General features: G+C 40.8%; 2 protein-coding genes across 3 annotated transcripts; one reads left to right on the top strand and one right to left on the bottom strand.

The window, feature by feature from the left end:
- The first annotated feature begins 671 nt into the window (after positions 1–671).
- On the top strand, positions 672–4,771 carry LOC543189 (fatty acid desaturase DES3). Its single transcript, XM_044532217.1, has 8 exons — positions 672–1,123; positions 1,259–1,348; positions 1,981–2,047; positions 3,170–3,262; positions 3,371–3,556; positions 3,674–3,751; positions 4,015–4,152; positions 4,260–4,771. The coding sequence occupies exons 1-8, from the start codon at positions 825–827 to the stop codon at positions 4,458–4,460; spliced, it is 1,152 nt and encodes a 383-aa protein (XP_044388152.1). The 5' UTR covers positions 672–824; the 3' UTR covers positions 4,461–4,771.
- Positions 4,772–9,191: 4,420 nt separating this feature from the next.
- Positions 9,192–11,766, bottom strand: LOC123115999 (jasmonate-induced oxygenase 4). 2 transcript variants are annotated; one of them, XM_044537024.1, is made up of 3 exons: positions 11,046–11,766; positions 10,625–10,880; positions 9,192–9,648 (listed from the first exon to the last, which is right to left on the bottom strand). In XM_044537024.1, the coding sequence occupies exons 1-3, from the start codon at positions 11,540–11,542 to the stop codon at positions 9,379–9,381; spliced, it is 1,023 nt and encodes a 340-aa protein (XP_044392959.1). In that variant the 5' UTR covers positions 11,543–11,766; the 3' UTR covers positions 9,192–9,378. The 2 variants fall into 2 exon arrangements, with proteins under 2 accessions (XP_044392959.1, XP_044392958.1); XM_044537023.1 differs by having other exon boundaries at positions 10,547–10,880.
- Between the last annotated feature and the right edge of the window lie 8,012 nt (positions 11,767–19,778).

A 19,778-nucleotide genomic window follows, 5' to 3' on the forward strand; every position in this document is an offset into this window, starting at 1 on the left:
ACCGGAGAGGAAGCTTGGTTCGCGAAGATGTTCGCCTGAGACGGCCTGAACTAGGTGAGACCTCGCTCGTGGACTATGGCCGTTCATTTTGAAGGCTGGCTGGTGTGCCGGCCGCTGGCTTTGTTGTCGGCGTGAAACTGGAGGGTGACCATTCTGTAGGCTGTTGGCTTTGCCGGCCGTCATGAACTGGTGTGAACTATGGCCGCAGCCATTTAGCTACATCTTTTGTTGCTTTTAAAAATTTGCATGCACGTGGATTAGATGCGACCGCGAATTGGGCGCACGCCCGATGCATCCACAAATTCGGCCACCCGCCGCCCTATTGTCACCCTCAAACGGACAAAATCTAAACGTCGCGGACGTGCGTTGGAGTTGCCCTTAAAACAGATTTAGGTGTAGAAAAATTTCAACTCACTTTATAGGCGAATCTTTAATTCATTCTCTCCGTGTATTATGGAGAAAGAAAAAGAGGAGGGCCCACTGGGCATGGTATGGACGGCAAGCAGGGTCGCACGATGGACGTGCACCGGCCAAACTCAATTGGTTTACAGGACTACTACTACGGTACACTACTAGGGCATACCAGCAAAAATTTAGCAGGAGCTCTTGCCCGTAGTTGCAAACCGGCAGGTAATTATAATCTCGGTTTATAAATAGCGGCCCACCCGCACCCCTCCTCCATTGAGACGAGACGAGAGGAGGAGAGGTGTATCTCTGCCCGGCCACCCAAGCCAAGCCCCTCCCGAATCTCTCTCTCCTCCCCTACCATTGCCTTGCCCCCCGCTCCCCCTCCCCCACGCACACGCACAGATCCATCCGCGGCCATGGCCCCCGCAATGAGGCCGGAGCAGGAGGCGAGCTGCAAGGCCACCGAGGACCACCGCTCCGAGTTCGACGCCGCCAAGCCGCCGCCCTTCCGCATCGGCGACGTCCGCGCCGCCGTGCCGGCCCACTGCTGGCGCAAGAGCCCCCTGCGCTCCCTCTCCTACGTCGCCCGCGACGTCGCCGTCGTGGCGGCGCTGGCCGCCGCCGCGTGGCGGGCCGACAGCTGGGCCCTCTGGCCGCTCTACTGGGCCGTCCAGGGCACCATGTTCTGGGCGCTCTTCGTCCTCGGACACGACTGGTGCGTTGTTGTTTCCTCTTTCTCGCTCCCGGCCTGCCCAGATCGATGCGTGCGGCGTGCCACATTTGGTGCTACCTAGTAGCACTGCTATCATACGCCTGTCTATCTGATACATCTACCTATCTACGCTTGCAGTGGTCACGGGAGCTTCTCGGACAGCGGCACGCTCAACAGCGTCGTCGGCCACCTGCTGCACACATTTATTCTCGTCCCGTACAATGGCTGGTAACAATTTTGTACATACATTTTACTAAGTAAACCAGGAGGGAGGTACTACTTGCAGGGCAAGATTATTACTCGTTCCGTCGCAAATGTGTAGTAGTACTATCGGTTTTCTAGTCTAGAAAAGCAATTTGCAATCCTTTGTTTTGTTGACAAATCTCCGAGAGGGAGAGAACCCGCGCCTGAATATGTTACTCGAAAGAAGTTGGAAAGGGCAACACAAACTTTGCTGTTGCGAAGTAGCAATTTCCCTTTTACTTACATGTACAAAGCACTATTGCCTGTGAGGCATGTCTGTTCCACCGCTGTTGACCCATGCAAGCGGCCGCAGAGAATTTCTCTTGGGAAAAACCCATCTTTCTTTAAAGGAAGGAAACACAAAAAAGTTTGATTGAATCACTGCCGACAACGGTTTGTTTACTAGGAGCTAGCGGTGCTGCACAGTCTTCAAGGTCCTTCCAACACCACACACCAATGCTGGAGTACTAGTAGTTCCATTATCATGCATGCATCTGAGTTTCTTTAGCAACAAATAATTAGTTTAGGAGGAGTAATTTATATGGAGTGGTACCAATCTGGCATTAATCAACCTTTTCTGAAGCCGATCTGAATCTGATTTTGCTATGTGTGTGCAGGAGGATCAGCCACAGAACGCACCATCAGAACCATGGCCACATCGAAAAGGACGAGTCATGGCACCCGGTTAGTACCACTACTGCACTCTACTACATGCACATATTTTTTTCCAGCATGTCTCCATCACTGCAATTCCCAAAGGACTTTGCGCACATAAAGAAAAAAAAGGAAGAAACTCAGAGCAGCTCGATGGATGGGCAGATATTTTTCTTGAGAACCCTCTACCTTGTATTTTATACTGACACTCGTTAGTAGTAAAAGTTTAGAGAGTTTGGCATAATAATAATTGAGCAAAAGTTGAACAAATATCGCATCTGGCTGCTGCATGAATCATGGAGGTGATAGCTAGCAGTGGTACTAGAAAGAGAGCAACGATGCACCTGCCTGCTTTTTCAGCCGCTGCAGAGGCACCACATGTTGACATGTTGTGCAGCAGCAGCATCAAAAGAGTCCACATAATTTAAGATCCAACAAACAAGTGATGTGGTCCGTCCGTAGATAATAATGCCAAACACAACTAGCAGCGGCAGCTAGTAGATCTATTCATGTCTGTCACGTGATCAGATCTGCTGCTAAGCTAAGATCTTTTTAGAGAGAGAAAGAAGAGTACACATAAAAAAAGATTATGCCTAGTTGATCAGCAGAGATCAACAAAGATGCGCATCGAATCTTAACTCGGCCGAGCCACCTAACATTCTAATAACATCATTTCCTGGTGCATATATTCCTTTTTATGGCATCTTCATCTTGCTTGTCATTGTAGGCCGGCCTTTGCCCTTTTTTCAGAATAAAAGCATGTGTGTGTTTGTGGCAACCAAAATTCTAATTTGATAGATACTTGCAACCAAAATTTTCTAATTGATTTAAATTGTCTCACAGTCACAGATCTGCTGCTATTAAATTAATCATCACAGATCAAAGATGCACATCGAATCTTAGCCTTTTGGCTAGTGCATCTCAAAATGCCCGGTCCGTTTTTCTTATTGTCGTTCTTGCCCTTTTTGGAATCAAACCACATTTGAGCATCTGCACTATCTGACAAAACAGTCACCCTCGAGGCCAAGTGTGGACTGGAACCACAATTCTAATTGCATAATTTGAATGAAATCCTTAACTGAATATTCATTCGTGTAATTTATGTTCCATCTGCTTAGTTACTCCTAGCTGATGTGCGACTGATTTGCGCAGATCACTGAGAAGGTGTACCAGAAATTGGAACCACGGACAAAGACACTGCGCTTCTCAGTACCGTTCCCACTGCTGGCTTTCCCTGTTTACCTCGTAAGAATCTCTTCTTGTTATTCTGCTGGTCGCTTGTATAGGTCTGCATCTGTATGCATCCTGAACTTAAACCTAAACTGAATCTCCCTTGATTACTGGATGTTCCAGTGGTACAGAAGCCCGGGCAAGGAGGGCTCACACTTCAATCCGAGCAGCGATCTGTTTACTCCCAAGGAGAGGCGTGATGTGATCATCTCCACCACCTGCTGGTTCACGATGATTGCGCTGCTCATCGGCATGGCGTGTGTCTTTGGCCTGGTACCGGTGCTCAAGCTGTACGGGGTTCCATATATTGTAAGCAACCATACAGAATCTACAACTCTTAACTGTTTAGTTGGTCGGACTTGCTTCTAAGCAACTCACACTGAACAACTAACTCAAGTAGCAATGTCTCGATGTAATTTGAAACAGGTGAATGTCATGTGGCTTGATTTGGTGACGTATCTTCACCACCATGGTCACCAGGACCTCCCATGGTACCGCGGCGAGGTACTTGCCTGCTGTATTAATTCATTGCAAAGTATATCATGGTCGATGACACTGCAGGAAAATAGGACTACCAGTTTCTGAACATTAGTGTTTATACCCACTGTTAGTGTTTATACCCACTGGAAGAAAACATTAACTGCGCAATAAACTCACTGGCGACAGTCTGTTTGCCTTATGGATACGTTTTGCACTGCTATGGTATTTACTATTTCATTCAATGTTCATGTCGCCAACAAACCAATGCTCCCCAATGACTTTTGCAGGAATGGAGCTACCTCCGTGGTGGCCTGACGACCGTGGATCGGGACTATGGATGGATCAATAACATCCACCATGACATTGGCACCCATGTCATCCACCACCTCTTCCCCCAAATACCTCACTACCACCTAGTAGAAGCAGTAAGTTCAATACTACTCTGCTGAATATATATATGTACCTCTTCCATATATTGTATTTCTGCATGCTGAAACCGCAACTTTAACCTTGGTTTTATGAACAAATCCAGACCAAGGCAGCAAGGCCAGTACTGGGCAGATACTACCGGGAGCCAGAGAAGTCAGGCCCGCTTCCAATGCACCTCATCACCGTCCTCCTCAAGAGCTTGAGAGTCGATCACTTTGTCAGCGACGTGGGAGATGTCGTCTTCTACCAAACCGACCCCAGCTTGAGCGGCGACAAGTGGACCGGAACCGACAAGCAGAAGTGATGAGAGACTGGAAACTGAAGTTACTACTGTTCAAGGAAGAATGCATGATAGAGATAGAGACATCGATAGCCTGCTGAGAATAAGCAGAGGGTGCTTCCAGCTGAAACCAAAGCATGGAAGCTCCGCAGCCAACAAACAGGATGCGTTGATTGGTTCATCATGAGACGAGATTCAGATCATTTATTAGATCTAGCATTCTCCCATTGCGGTTGTAACTAGCAGATGTTGTTTCAACTTTATTACAAATTTTGAATGGAATGCGGAACAGTGTAACAGATTGATTAATTATTATCCAAATCGATATTCTGGAATCTGTGACCCCTTTTTCTGAACTTTGTGTTTCTCACTGCTGCAGTTATGCAGATCTGTCTAAAGTTTCTCCTGATCTTATCATTGGTGATTTATTGTTTTTGTTTTGAGAAACAGAGGTTATATCGGACAACACAGTTGCAGTAGTTGCAGTCTTGCTGAATACAAGGCGATAAGGCCAAGTATAATGCAATTTTTTACCTTGGTAAGTGTCACACGTGTGGCATTAACGGCAAGTTTAGTCAAGTGGTGATGACAATTTTAGTTGTAAGCATGGCAATTTTTTCTTGGATAGCATGTTTCAGCTTTTCTTTTGGGGTTGTTTTCTTTTTGGATGACAACTTTAGTTGTAAAAAGCATAAAGGCCGATTTGAGAATTTTTTCTTAGAAAAATAAATCAGTTTTTACTACAGCAAAGAAATAAGCATTGATGCTTAAGATTTTCTTTTTACTAAGCACATCTCTTTCTTGGCCGGACGCTACTGTCAGACCATGTACAATGTAGAGAATCTTGGGGATGTTTTTTTTTAGGGATGGATCTTGGAGATGTGCTTATAGTAAAATATACTCGGGATACTACCAGGATCCGGAGATGAGCGGGGATGACAACTTTAGTTGTAAGCACGACAACTTCTTTTTGGATGGCAAAGTTTCAGCTTTTCTTTTGGATTTGTTTTTTTGGATGGCAACTTTAGTTGTAAAAAAGGTCATGGTCGAAGTGCTTCATGCTACATGTGTAACACTTATTATTTAAGAATTTTTTTGCTTGGAAAAATAAACCAATTTTTACTCGAGCAAAGAAATATGCATTAATGCTAAAGAAAAAAAGCAGTTTTTTTAAACACATTTCTTTCTTAGCCAGACGCTGGTGTAAGGCCATGTACAATGTAGATGATTTTGAAGATGTTTTTTTTTATGGATCGATCTTGAAGATGTGCTTATAGTAAAATAAACCTAGGATAGTAATGGGCCGATCCAGATCTGGCTTTGGATCCGGCCCCTATGACCCCATAGACAATTTGAGAGGCCACGAGTCAACCCATATAAAGACTAGTCAGTGATCTCGTTGGTCCGATGGGTATTTCGGATCGACTCAAATTCTTATTTTACATTACCTTGTGGAGAAGTGAGATGTTAAAATTATGCACGGCTTAACAGAATTCGACTAGTGTAAAAGTTAAGATTTCTAATACGTGGTTAATAAAAAAATCAACCCGTCTGCTTGTGATTTTGTAAGTGCTGAGACAAACTTGTTGTTTATATACGCAATCAGGGAAATTATACCACACACTACGTCGCAAAATTCATTTACTTTAATTGATTTACCGTAGAACATTTTGTTCTACGGTGTTGGGTCAAAAAAAAAAGTCGCAAAATTGGGTCCCACGACAATGCCGACGCGACGGATATTGCAACTGCTGTGAGATATAAGACTAAGGTGGGCTGACCCGGCTAGCCCAAACATGTCACCTAGTGCCGGCTCTGTGCACCCAAATCTCGTTTGAGACTGACCCACATGACCAGCAATCCCTATTTGACAGCCGTTAGCGGCAAACAGATGTGCTTTCGCTGATGCCAGCCATCTGCCACGTCCACATGAACCAGCCCACAACTTCAATGTTGTTTTGTTTGCTGAGGGGTCTAGGAACGTTCTGGAAGGTTCCTGTCTGGTTTTGGGAACCTTCTAGAAGGTTATTGAACTGGTTTTCTTTTTTGTTTTTATTTAATGTTTTTTGGTTTTATTTTCTATTTTTTTATTTTTCTATTTTTCTTCACTTTTTGTTTTTTAGTCACACTTTTTTGCTTTTTTTCTTTTCTCTAATTTTACCTATGATTCTGTCTTCCGGTTTTTTTGCTGTTTTTTTTCTCTTTTTCTGTATTAAAGAAATGTTCATCATATATTAAAAAATGTTAACTGTGTATTAATGGAATGTTCAGCGTATCTTAAAAAAATGTTCAATGTGTTTTGAAAATTGTTCAGCCGATATCACAAAAATCTTCAACCTGTATTTAATTTTTTTCGGTGTATATAAAAAAATGCTCAATGTGTATTAATTTTTTTTAGCGCATATTACAAAAATACTCAATTTGTGTTAAAATTTGTTCAGCGTATATATTTGTTTTCCTGTTTTTCAATTTTTGTTCACTTTTTAAAATTTTGTTCCCGCTTTAAAGGTTCTATTTGCATTTTGATTTTTTTTTCACATTTTCAAACATTATCAGCATTTTTTAAGAAAATTTGTTCACTGTTTTTCCAAGAAAGATTGAAAAATTTGAAAAGAAAAACAGATCTGCCACTGTAGCTAGTGAGTAATGCTATACTTACGTAAGAAAGCTACGTCCGTTTATGTAATAGCCACTGTGAAAGATTAGGATTGGTTGTTAGAGGAGGCTGGGGCCCACCCCCCTGAAAATTCGCAGGGGTGGGGGGTGGGGTGGGGTGTGTACTTAAGCTTTAGCGCTGCGTTTAGTAGGAGTTGCCAGCTCGAGTGGCTATCAACCATTCTCTGTAAACTGACGTTCTGAGCTTAACTCCACGCGCCTCCTTTTTTTCGTTAAGATTTACGTCGCCGGCTGCGAATGGGCCGTTTTTTTTTCTTTTCTATGATTCTTTCTTCCGGTTTTTTTGCTGTTTACTTTTTTTTCTCTTTATGTGTATTAAAGAAATGTTCATCATATATTAAAAAATGTTAACTGTATATTAATAGAATGTTCAGCGTATCTTAAAAAATGTTCAATGTGTTTTGGAAATTGTTCAGCCGATATCACAAAAATCTTCAACCTGTATTTAATTTTTTTTGGTGTATATAAAAAATGCTCAATGTGTATTAAAATTGTTTAGTGCATATTACAAAAATACTCAATTTGTGTTAAAAAATTGTTCTGCGTATATATTTGTTTTCATGTTTTTCAAGATTTGTTCACTTTTTAAAAAATTGTTCCCGCTTTAAAGGTTCTATTTGCATTTTGATTTTTTTTCCACATTTTCAAACATTATTCGCATTTTTTAAGAAAATTTGTTCACTGTTTTTCCAAGAAAGGTTGAAAATTTTGAAAAGAAAAACAGATCTGCCACTGTAGCTAGTGAGTAATGCTATACTTACGTAAGAAAGCTACGTCCGTTTACGTAATAGCCATTGTGAAGGATTAGGATTGGTTGTTAGAGCATGCTGGGGCCCACCCCCCTAAAAATCCGCTGGGGGGGGGGATGTTTACTTAAGCTTTAGCGCTGCGTTTAGTAGGAATTGCCAGCTCGAGTGGCTATCAACCATTCCTTTTTTTTCTTTTCTATGATTCTTTCTTCCGGTTTTTTTGCTGTTTACTTTTTTTTTCTCTTTTTATGTATTAAAGAAATGTTCATCATATATTAAAAAAATGCTAACTGTATATTAATAGAATGTTCAGTGTATCTTGAAAAATGTTCAATGTGTTTTGGAAATTGTTCAGCCGATATCACAAAAATCTTCAACATGTATTAATTCTTTTGTGTATATAAAAAAATGCTCAATGTGTATTAGAATTGTTTAGCGCATATTACAAAAATACTCAATTTGTGTTAAAAATTGTTCAGTGTATATATTTGTTTTCATGTTTCTCAATTTTTGTTCACTTTTTAAAAAATTGTTCCCGCTTTAAAGGTTCTATTTGCATTTTGAATTTTTTTGACATTTTCGAACATTATTCGCATTTTTTAAGAAAATTTGTTCACTGTTTTCCGAAGAAAGGTTGAAATTTTTGAAAAGATAAACAGATCTGCCACTGTAGCTAGTACTTAAGCTTTAGCGCTGCGTTTAGCAGGAGTTGCCAGCTCGAGTAGCTATCAACCATTCTCTGTAAACCGACGTTCTGAGCTCGACTCCGCGCGCCTCCCTTTTTTCCGTTAAGATTGTGCCACCTTCAGCGAAAGCTCTCAGTCTCCATCCAAACACGATTTGGTGCGTTAGTATCTCCGCAAAGAGTGGCTCCATCTCTACAGGCCAAAGCTTTCAGCCACAAAGGGATCTGGTACCTCTTCGATCCACCAAAAATAAAATTGCATCCACCATCACAGATAAAGAAGGTTATTTTGGTCAAAAGCAGCACCAACGTTACGGAGCAAATGTTCGCTGCGGTGAGATGCTCCAGAGCCACAGTACCACGCATGGCATCTGTGGGCATCCGGTTTTCAGAAAAAAAAGCATGGCAGTTTTTTTATTTTAGTGCAATTTTCGTCAATAACTGCCATCTTTTGGATCTGGATCCTGTGGCTCTGGAGCATCTCACCCGGCCCAGAGAATGTCAGCCTGTTAACATGACCGAAATTTTAAGATCCCAGAGGAAACCAGAGGAGCGGCCAACGAGTTTTGCCTGATCGCCTTTGATTCAACGATGACGTCACTCGCGGTCTCACCAGATCCAGTGATCATTGCACACACATGACTGAGCATTTGTATAAAATGGAAGGCACACTGATTAAGATACAATAGCAAGGATTCAAATTGTACAAACAAATTACATGCATGATGCCCATACTGTATCTCTCAACCACTGGCAACCTATAACAGATTCAAATGCTGTCCATGCTGATACATTTACGATTTATCCATGCTGACTGAGAAGTGATGGTGGATCAAGCTGCAGGCCCTGGCTGCATGGCGCTGCTGATGGACTGCACCTGCGTCTTGCCGCTGGGGCCCTTGGTGCGCATGTACTTGCGGTAGTCGCTGAAGGTGAGGGCCTCCTGGTACAGCGCCGGCGAGCCCGGGCCGACGAGCTCCCTCGCCGGAGCGATGGGGAGGTCGCCTCGAGGGTTGCAGAAGAAGGAGATGGTGAAGCGCTCCTTGTCGGAGTTGGCCAGCGCACGGTGCTCCACGCTCCTGTAACACCCGTTGCTCAGGATCTGGAAAATCACACCAAGATATTTTAGAAGCTTCAGAATCAAGCAAAGCAGTTTTCGTAGGAGGCTCTGCTGGCTCTTTCATTCAACTTCTCTCTGCATGCATGCATGCACCCATGTCATCATCTTTTTCACGTATCTGGACTGCATGGCATGCTACTGTGTGTGTAACTGTCATCTTCTGGTGCGTGTATATGCAGATCATGCATGTCAACAAACTACTGAACTTAGTGCAGCTGGCAGGGCAAGACAGCATACTAGTATATTGATCAGTGAAGCAGTTCAGTAGTTCAGATATGTTTATGTCGAAACTTCAGAAAGTGTACAGGCTAGCTGGATCTACCTAGAGGGTTTTAAACGTGTTGCCTTTCCTTTTTTTTTTTAGCTCCCCCCGTCTATCATCGCCCCAGCAAGATCAAAGGATGCCATAAATTGCTTTGACGATGAGAGTTAGGCGCATAACAACATGTAAAAGCTGCTACCCATAATTCACTATGATGCTTAAATAGGCACGCATCCAATGTATGTATGCTGGTCAACTTGAATTAAAATTCAAATCTTTTGATTCATTGTACTAAATCAACGACAATTAATATGGATCGGAGGGATTATCATAATTCATAAAAAAAAGGATCTTATCAACTACATGCATAGGGGTTCGCTCCATACTATCCGAATTCTGTATTGTATTTAATCTCTTGCAAAGAAGCCAAGAATATGTGGTACTCTTGACTTCCTTATAGATGCAAACAAATTGACATTAATTTCATACGCTAGCTTCATCAGCACAAATATATAGTGATTGGGTGTAATGAGAACGTTACTACTTTAGACAAGACAATCGAAGATACATATCACATCAGATTGACAGAAAAAAAGGTAAGTAGGCCACAGCGATCACCTGAATCTGATCACCAACGTTTACGAGGAAGGAACCTGGGACTGGTTGCACGGTGACCCATGCGTCTCCCTTGCGTACCTGTGTCCCCTCGACGTTATCATCAGTGAGGAGCAAGGTGATGCCACCGGGGTCAGAGTGAGATGAGAGACCAAGAGTGAGCTCAGGCTGTGGGCATCTTGGATAGTAGTTCACACGCATGGTAGCCGAGATGCCATCACTGCCACCAAAAGCATTATGGAGGTAGTCCTCCTCCAACCCTAAGCTACTGGACATAGCCTTGAGCAAGACTTGACAGAGACTTATTAGTTGGCATGCATACTTCTCAGTGGCTTCCCTGCATAAATACCAAAACAATATCAAATATGGACAAATAAAATAGGAAACTGTGTAACCAAACATATCAGGAAACTCTAAACTGCAAGAACTTATAAAGAATGAGGATAAATTAAAAAAATAAAATGAAGCTGGGTTTTCTCGAGAAAAGAAAAATATCATGTACCTCAGGTCAGTAGGAATCTTTGGCCACTTGTCAAGGTTTCTGATATCACTTGGGAAGAGATTAAGGAAGTAATAGTCACTCCAATCCAAGATTGCCCCTTTCTCAACTCCAAGGCGGCTTCCATAGCCCTCATATGTTACCGGTAAGTTGGCATGTACCTTCTTCTCTTCCATGGGGAGGTCAAAGAACTCCCTCCATGCACTTCTCATCCTCCTCACAGCCTCCGTGTCCACATCATGGTTCACTAACTGGAAGAAACCCCAGTTCTTGCATGCAGAGGCTATTGCTTTTAGCATTTCTTGGTGATGTTCAGGGGCATTAGAGAAGCTAGCAAGATCGATAACTGGGATGCTGAGATTAGGATCATTTGTGACATCACTAGGACGCTCAGATGGAGGCTTGATGTACTGTTGTGGCAAGGAGCTCATACCAGAGTTGGAAAGAGTTTGCACTGGTACAATGGGTTCTGGCCAGTCAAGCAGATTGCTACTTGCCATGGTGGGAGTGATAGGTCTTGGTTTGGTTATGAGAAGAGGGTGTGCGTGTTTATATAGAGAAAGGATATGTGATGTATGAGATTAAATCGCAATGCATTTAGTGCAATTCATGGTGGGATTGGAAGGATATATATGTACAGATTGGACAAGATTATGCTCATTAAGAGATATGCCTCATTTATCGTCTGAATATTGATAAAATCTTTTGGATATATACATATAATTAAAATCTTGGATACAGTTTCGTATGCCATTAATGGAAGGAAGATACAATCTTTGGACACAATTCATATGCCATTAATGGAAGATACAATCTTTTGGATACAGTTTCATATGCCATCAATGGAAGATACAATCTTATGGAGTGAGCTAATTAATAATAACATTCACTTGCTTCTTGTTCGTGCAAGTAATCAACATATGATACATAAGCACACATATAATATATTTCCTTTCGAAACGCTAATGTAAAAGTGGAGAGAATACGATATTATTTCAGTAATTTAACTAGGAGTATGATATATCAATACATAAACTTCAAAAGGTATTAGAGTGCATTTTGTTTTGTTCAGTTGAACTGTAAATTTTTTGCTCGTAGACATGATTTAATAGATATTATACTGTTAACTTATAAAGTTTCTGAACACAGGTATGAGTTAATCGACGTCATTGTTACCCTTTTTAATGAGAGCCGGCCACACAAAATTTACTAAGGCAATAGTAATTGTATTTGCAATTCTAAGTGAACTTCATTTTCGTGATTGACCCTTGAAGAAACAAACTAGAAAAAAGGATGCAGTATTTCTTTGTTTTGATATCACTATAGACATGTGATCAATTGACCATTTCAGATAATGCTTGCACATAGTCAAAACCAAAGAACAACACATATCAATTGATAGGGACAGAATTGGTTGCAGATAGTAGGAGAGAAATTGCATTTTGAAATTAAACTTGCTGAGCTTTAGAGGTTTTAGTTATCCCAGTGGAGCAGTATATATTGCTGACTAGGAGGAATAATTTTTCTAAACTAGAAATGCATGATCTATTTGATGGCATGCATGTTAACATATTTTTGCAGATCATGTATGCACTCTGACTTCTGAGCATATTTTGATGCATGTTCTATTTCATAGTGAAGTAATAACAGCAGACAGTTGATTTACTTGTATGTTCTAGTAAATTAAGGTTATAGTATTTATTTAGAACAAGGAGATGTACCCCAGAAAACCCGGCAAAACATGGGCAGCTACTTGGTTCCCCCAGGTCCATGGGAGGATTGGATAAGGCAATTAAGAAAACAATACACACGTGCTGAAATGAAAGTCAAAAAAATCGGCAAATGACATGGTTATGCATAACATCATGTCATCAATATCAAATTAGGTGTACACACACTACAATTGATGTATATTTAATTATTTATACATATGAATATATGATAAAGATTGCCCGACATGTACACTCATAGTTACAATTAGCTAGGCAGTTTTGGTTGGCACTATGCATGAATATCTCATTGCTGATGTAAACAAAGCATCCAAGAGCAATCTCACCGTTTCACATGCAGTACGTAGGCACATCTATCAATCGATCAATGAGGTGCTGTCAGGAAGGAACTAGTTTGCCAGCAGGAAAGGAATTACGGCTGGACTATTACCTAGTCAAGAAGCACGACAAATTAATGTGTACGTGTGTCAGCTAATACCAGCAAATCAATCAAACACATGTTGCATTGAACATTTGAAACGAGATACCTAGAGCCGACAGCGACGGGCCACACATCCAACAAGCAGTTCTGTGAAGCAAACACTTATCTGCAAGAAAGTGATGCTACATCATGCAGCTTGGCTAACAATAGGTTGGCATTGCTAATATTATTACGATTGCTATCAGTACAATTTCGTAACACTTTGTGAGGCTTATGCATACTTATGAGAGAAAATAAGAGTAATCATAGATTATGGGTACAAAGAGTCCAGTAAGACATTAGTAGCTAGCTCCCCTAGTTGCATGGCAGAATAGATGGTGCAAATTAAGAAAACAGAATGCACATGTGCTGAAATGAAAGTCAAGCAAATCGTCCAATGATATGGTTCCGGTAGCATCGACATCAAAGATGTACACCAGTTCAGCAAAGCGACAGCAAAGCAAAGGATAAAACAGATCTGGAGCAGTATCAAAATTGCCAAACATGCCTAGTCAGAATATACGAAGAACCGTGTGCCATTATTCTTGATCTAAAACAAAGATATGGGGCCTACCTCATCGACCACCACACCGGTGAGGTTGCGGGCGATGGTGAATCAAGGAGATCAGTGGCTGGCCAGGGCGACAGCAAAGCTAGGATGAGAGCGACCTTGGTTAAACAGTCAATTCCCACATGTTAATATGGAGTAGAATAATACTGTGTGCGGCACGTCAGCCAGACCAGCAAATCAATGCAGCACATGTTGTAATTTTAGTCAAGTCGTCGCACGCATTAGCAACAGCAACCGCAGGCTTTGGCTCCTTCTAGTAACATTTGAGCTGGCACGGAGCAGCAAGCAAGCACGGAGCATTCAGAAGCAAACACTGACTGACCAACGCACTATGTGTGATTCAGAAAGAAGGAACACGGAACACATGTGGACTGCCGCGGCCGTCGATCCACCTTCGCCGCCGGCCGGCCGCCCGCCCACATGTGGTCATCTCCGCGTGGCCTCCGTCTCCTCACCCAAGTACCCAGCACGGAAGCGCCGCCCGGACCTCTTGGCCTCCGCGGCCATTGCCGCCGAGCTCTGTGTCCGTATCGTATAATCAGCCCCATCACGCATGCCCAAATCAAAACCCCGGTAAAAGAACGATCAAGGGAACGTACATTCTTGCGCGTACCATCTTTGATTAGGTAGTTGAAGAGAGGTGGTGCCGGCCTTGAGCCCGCGCCGGTTCCCCTGCCGCCGCCATGGATGCCCACAGGCGGCGGCGCTGGAGGAGCTGTGATTTTGGGGCACCCTTATTTCTCGCTTTAAGCGAGCACAGGGGGATGCCTCGCGTCGAGGGGAGCCCAGATGGGCCGGCCCAGTCGCGCGGGAGGCAACGGCTTGTTTTTTTTTGGCTCTTTTTTCTGTTCTCGTTTTTGCTTTTTTCGTACTTTTCTCTATACTTTACAATATTTTACATATATATATATATATATATATATATATATATATATATATGCAAAAAACACTCTTCAAAAACACATTTAAAAATGTTGAATAGTATTAAAAATGTTAAAAAAATATTTAAAAAATGTTGAACAAGTATTCGAAACTTTTGAATAAGTATTTGACAAATGTTGAATAAGTATTGCAGATTGTTGAATGAGTATTTGAAAAATATTGAACGATTATTAGAAAATTTTGAATAAGTATTAAAAATGTTGAAAATGTATTTGAAATTTTTTGAACATGTATTTGAAAAATATTGAATTCGTATTAAAATGTTGACCAAGTATTTAGAAAATGTTGAATAGGCATTCGGACAATGTTGAACGTGTATACAAAATTGTTGATCACTTGTTAAAAAAATGTTTTTGACATATACGAAAATATAAGTGAAAACGAAAACAAACATAAGAAAAAAAGGAAAAAATGGAGAAGAAATGTTGGATGCGTATTTGAAAAATGTTGTTGACATATACAAAAAAATGTAGAATAATAACCAAAAGAGCAAAGAAACCCGAAAATAGAAACAAAATAAACACTGGAAAAATAAACAAAGAAACAAAATGCAAAAAAGAATGAAAAATCGGAGAAGAAAAAAGAAAAGAGAATTAAAATAACAGAAAGAAAAAGGAGAATAAAGAAAGCCAAAGAAAATAGAAGGAAAATTAAAAAAAACTGGAAAAACTGAGAAAGAAAATGAAAAAAGGCTCAACTCACATAAAGCAGGTCGTGTCCCTTGTACACTAATCCGCTTTAGAAGAAGCGGCTATTCTATTGGACTGCTTGGCTGTAAAGCCTATAAGTAAGAACTCTGGGAAAGAAATCCGAACTCCAAGGCGAGCGCACAACGAGGAATTTTCCATACTAGATCGACTCAACATTACCGAGTCTACTCTGAGACTCTCTTCTCTTCATGGTTGGTTGTAAAAAGAGAGTCACTTTAGTCCCCAACCCCTTGTACTAACCACTAGTGGAACGTGGTCGTAGTGGCTAGCAGCGCGCTTGTTATCGCTTGCCAGGGATCAATCCTCTTGTCTTTTACTTTAGTGCATGCGAACGGCGAATGGGCCGGCCCAGTTACTTCAAACCTTCATCAAGACTTCTCTGGCAACTCGCTCAAGGGGATAAATAGTCGTTGCGGTGAATTTGAGCGACATGCCAAATCTTGCTGGGCTGCAATGTAGTCCAAGTTCACACCGTATCCCAAGTTGAAGATAGTCCCCTCGAAAAAAAATTCTAAGATCCGCCCGCTGGCGAATCCTATTTGGCGTTGCATGCGCTCGTTAATGTGTATTCTGCAAACAGGCACCTGCAGCCACGTTTATTGGGCTCGGCCCATTAGTACTTTTTTTTTCTGTTTTCAAAGAAGTAAAAAATGCGCGGGTAGAGGGGATCTAACCCGCGACCCCTTCGCAGCAAGGGTTACATACTAACGATCACGCCACCATACAGCTTGTGCAAGTCTATTTCCCTTCTTTCTTTTATTTACTTCTTCAGTTTGTTTTGTTTTTTTATCCTTTTCTGTTTGCTTTAATGCATGATTTTTTCTCAAATTTCATAAACCTTTTTTCTAAATTGATGAAATTTTTAAATTAGATTATTTTTAAGAAATTTGAGAACATTTTTACAAATTTGATGAACTTTTTTCAATTTTGATGAACTTTTTAAAAAATGTTGAACTTTTATTCAAATTTGATGAACAGTTTTTTCAAATTTGATTATTTTTTTGTTGAAAATCAATGAAGTTTTTACAAAATCAATGAACTTTTTTTGAAATCAATGAACTTCTTTCAAATTTGATGATTTTTTTTCTAATCGATCAAATTTTTTGTTTCAAATTTGATGAACCTTTTTCATTAAAAAATCAACTTTTCGAAAAAATGAATAGTTCAAAAATGCGTAATAAATACCACGACTCTTATGGTTCTTAAAGTGTCCGCGTTTGCCATAAATCACTACTCCCTCTCTCAGTTTTCAGGGCGTGCGCGTACCCCTAGGTCGTTAGTTTGACCAACCTAATACAAATCATATATTACAAAAAATATACCAATATAAACTTCAGATGCTCTATTTTCGAACGATATAATTTTTGTGTTATATAGTTTATATTAGGGTGATCAAATTGGCAACCTAGGTATACACGTAGGACTTGTAAATGGAAACGGAGGTAGTAGTCTTCTGGTGGTGTAGTTATTAGCTGAGTAATCCTGCAATACAGAGGCGCGGGTTCGAGTCGTCGTTCTTACGCATTTATTGCGTTTTTGTCACGAGACGTTTACTGCTCTTCTTTCGTCCGTGGGCCGGTGCAGTAGCATTGCCAGTAGGCGCCGGCTCGCTCCCAGGCACTGAACGCACCAAATAGGAGCTCCCCGCCCGCTCGGGAACATCGCCTGAAGCGTGCGCGACCAGGCCGGCCCATAACTGTAGTAGTGAGTTCATTTTTTTCTCTCCGTGTATTTTTTTCTTTAAACTTTTTCAATGTTAGGGTCGGATTTTTCCTTTGTCGTTTTTTTGTATGCTTTTACTGTTTGGGTTGGGTTTTCTTGTTTTTTTTTCTATACATGGTTTTTCATTTCTTCACCACTTTTATTCCTTTTTTTCTTCATTACATTGTTTTTTCACCGATTTTCTTAGGGTTTTCTTTTTCTTCTTCTTTATATATTCGTTTTCTTCGTTTCTTTCTAGGTTTCTTAGTTCTCTTTGCCTTTATTTTTTTCTTGCCTGTTTTCATTGGTTTTTTCTGTTCTTTCTTATATCTTAATTTTTGGTTTTCTTTTGTTTCTTCCTTGTTTTTCATCGATTTTATTTGTTTCTTTCTTAGTTTTCACAATTTTTCAAACGCATGCCATATTTTTTTCTTCCTAAATACGAGTTTTGAACACTTTTTTGAATACATGGTCAAATACACACTGGATTTTAATGGAGTTAATATTTTATCAAACACAATGTATATTTTTCGTATACATCAACAAGATTTTTATATACATGTTTAACATTTTAAAAACAAAATTATCTTCTTGAAATATATTTTATTTCATGTCTAATTTTACTCAGTGTATGTTGCACATTTTTTATACATTAGTAACATTTTTGTACACGTTTAAAATTTTTAAATACCTGATCGATATTTTTTCATACACAATGTATATTATTTGTATACGTTTTTCATGTATACAAGAAAAATTTTTCAACATAGATTTAACTTTTTCAAATGCTTGATTTTTTAATACATGATAGACATTTTTTCATACATGGTGTATATTATTTGTATAAATTTTTCCTATACGTGAGAAACATTTTTCCCATACAGATTAACTTTTGTCTAATGCTTGATTGACTTTCTCAAATACTTAATTAGCACTTTTCAAATTCTTGATTAAAATTTTCTAAAATACATGACCAACTTTTTCATACACATTGTATATATTTTTGGTACACGTGGGAAATATGTTTATACACATTTAATATTTTATTAGCATTTTTTAAATTTTATGTAAAGTGACATATAGGCTCACACTTTCTTATTCAGCGCCTTATATGCGTGAGAACTATATCTCACTTATATAAATATTTTCCCTGGTCCCACCTGATACCTTTTTTTAGACAACCACGCTAAGCTTTATTCATATCATAACGTTTACAGGTAGAAAAAGAAGTTCCCTAGGTTGGCTTAACCAAACATTGCGATTGTTAGGACCGAGCTTATATCGACCAGAGGGGGGGAGGGGAAATGGGAGATTCAAAAAATTCTTTTGAATGTTTTCAATTGAACCCAATCACAACAGCGGAATAAGTTTAGTAGATCTGAAACTAATCAAGCACCTTACTAAGGAGCAAATCTTTGAAGGAAAGAAGTGATAATTATTCGAGCATAGTATATCATAGGCTTGAAAATAGTGATGGTAATGCAGTAGGCTATCAAATGAAGTAGCATGGGAAGACGTTCAATAGCAGTGTAATGAAAGGAATACCAACAAGGAAAACAAGAGTGACACCGAATGATAAAAGAACTAAACAGATAGTAACGATCAGAGCACGGACAAACAATAATAGATCAGATAATACTATCGTCGCAGAGCACGAAAGATAACCGCTGAATGAAATACAGAAGGATGAAGTGAACCAGCGGTGCTCGATGGCGACAGAAGGATTTGGTAGACCAGTTCGCCCTTTTGCCAAAGGGCTACGTCTGGTTGGAGGGACTTGTGATTGAACACATGAGCAAACCTCTCTCCGTTCTATTCTCCTTCAACTAGGAGCTGATCAGAGTCCAGTCAATTTTACTCATGGTAGATACTTGTCGGCGATCTCCAAACCCTCGGCAGACTTCTTCGCAAACCATAACGTCTCTTGGTTGCTGAAGACTTTGCTTGGTGAAGACAATTACTCTTGCTAGTCAAGCTGACACCTATCCGTCTAGAGAGTGTGCAACTTTCAAGAGTAATAGGTACAAGAACCCTAGCTCATGTTGGGAAACGTAGCATGCAATTTCAAAAAAAATTCCTACGCTCAGGCAAGATCTATTTAGGAGATGCATATCAACGCGAGGGGGAGAGTGTGTCCACGTACCCTCGTAGAACAAAAATGGAAGCGTTTGCTTAACGCGGTTGATGTAGTCGAACGTCTTCTCGTTCCGACTGATCGAGTACCGAACATACGACACCTCCGAGTTCTGCACACGTTCAGTGTGATGACGTCCCTCGAGCTCTTGATCCAGCAGAGGGTCGAAGGAGTAGATGAGTTCCGTCAGCATGACGGCGTGGTGACGGTGATGGTGATGTGATCCGCGCAGGGCTTCGCCTAAGCACCGCGAGAATATGACCGGAGGCGTAAACTGTGGAGGGGGCCTGCACACGGATTGGAGTAATTGGTGTGTCCTCTAGCCCCCCGTATATAAAGGAGGGAGGGAGAGGAGGTCGGCCTAGGCGCGCCCCAAGTGGGAAGGAGTCCCACTTGGACTCCTAGTTGGATTCGCCTCCCTTCCTTTTACCGGAGGGGGAAAGGGGGAAGGAGTGGGAGAGGGAGAAGGAAAGGGGGGCGCCGCCCCT

The sequence above is a fragment of the Triticum aestivum genome, chromosome 5B, assembly GCF_018294505.1.
Source record: "Triticum aestivum cultivar Chinese Spring chromosome 5B, IWGSC CS RefSeq v2.1, whole genome shotgun sequence".
Lineage (NCBI taxonomy): Eukaryota > Viridiplantae > Streptophyta > Magnoliopsida > Poales > Poaceae > Triticum > Triticum aestivum.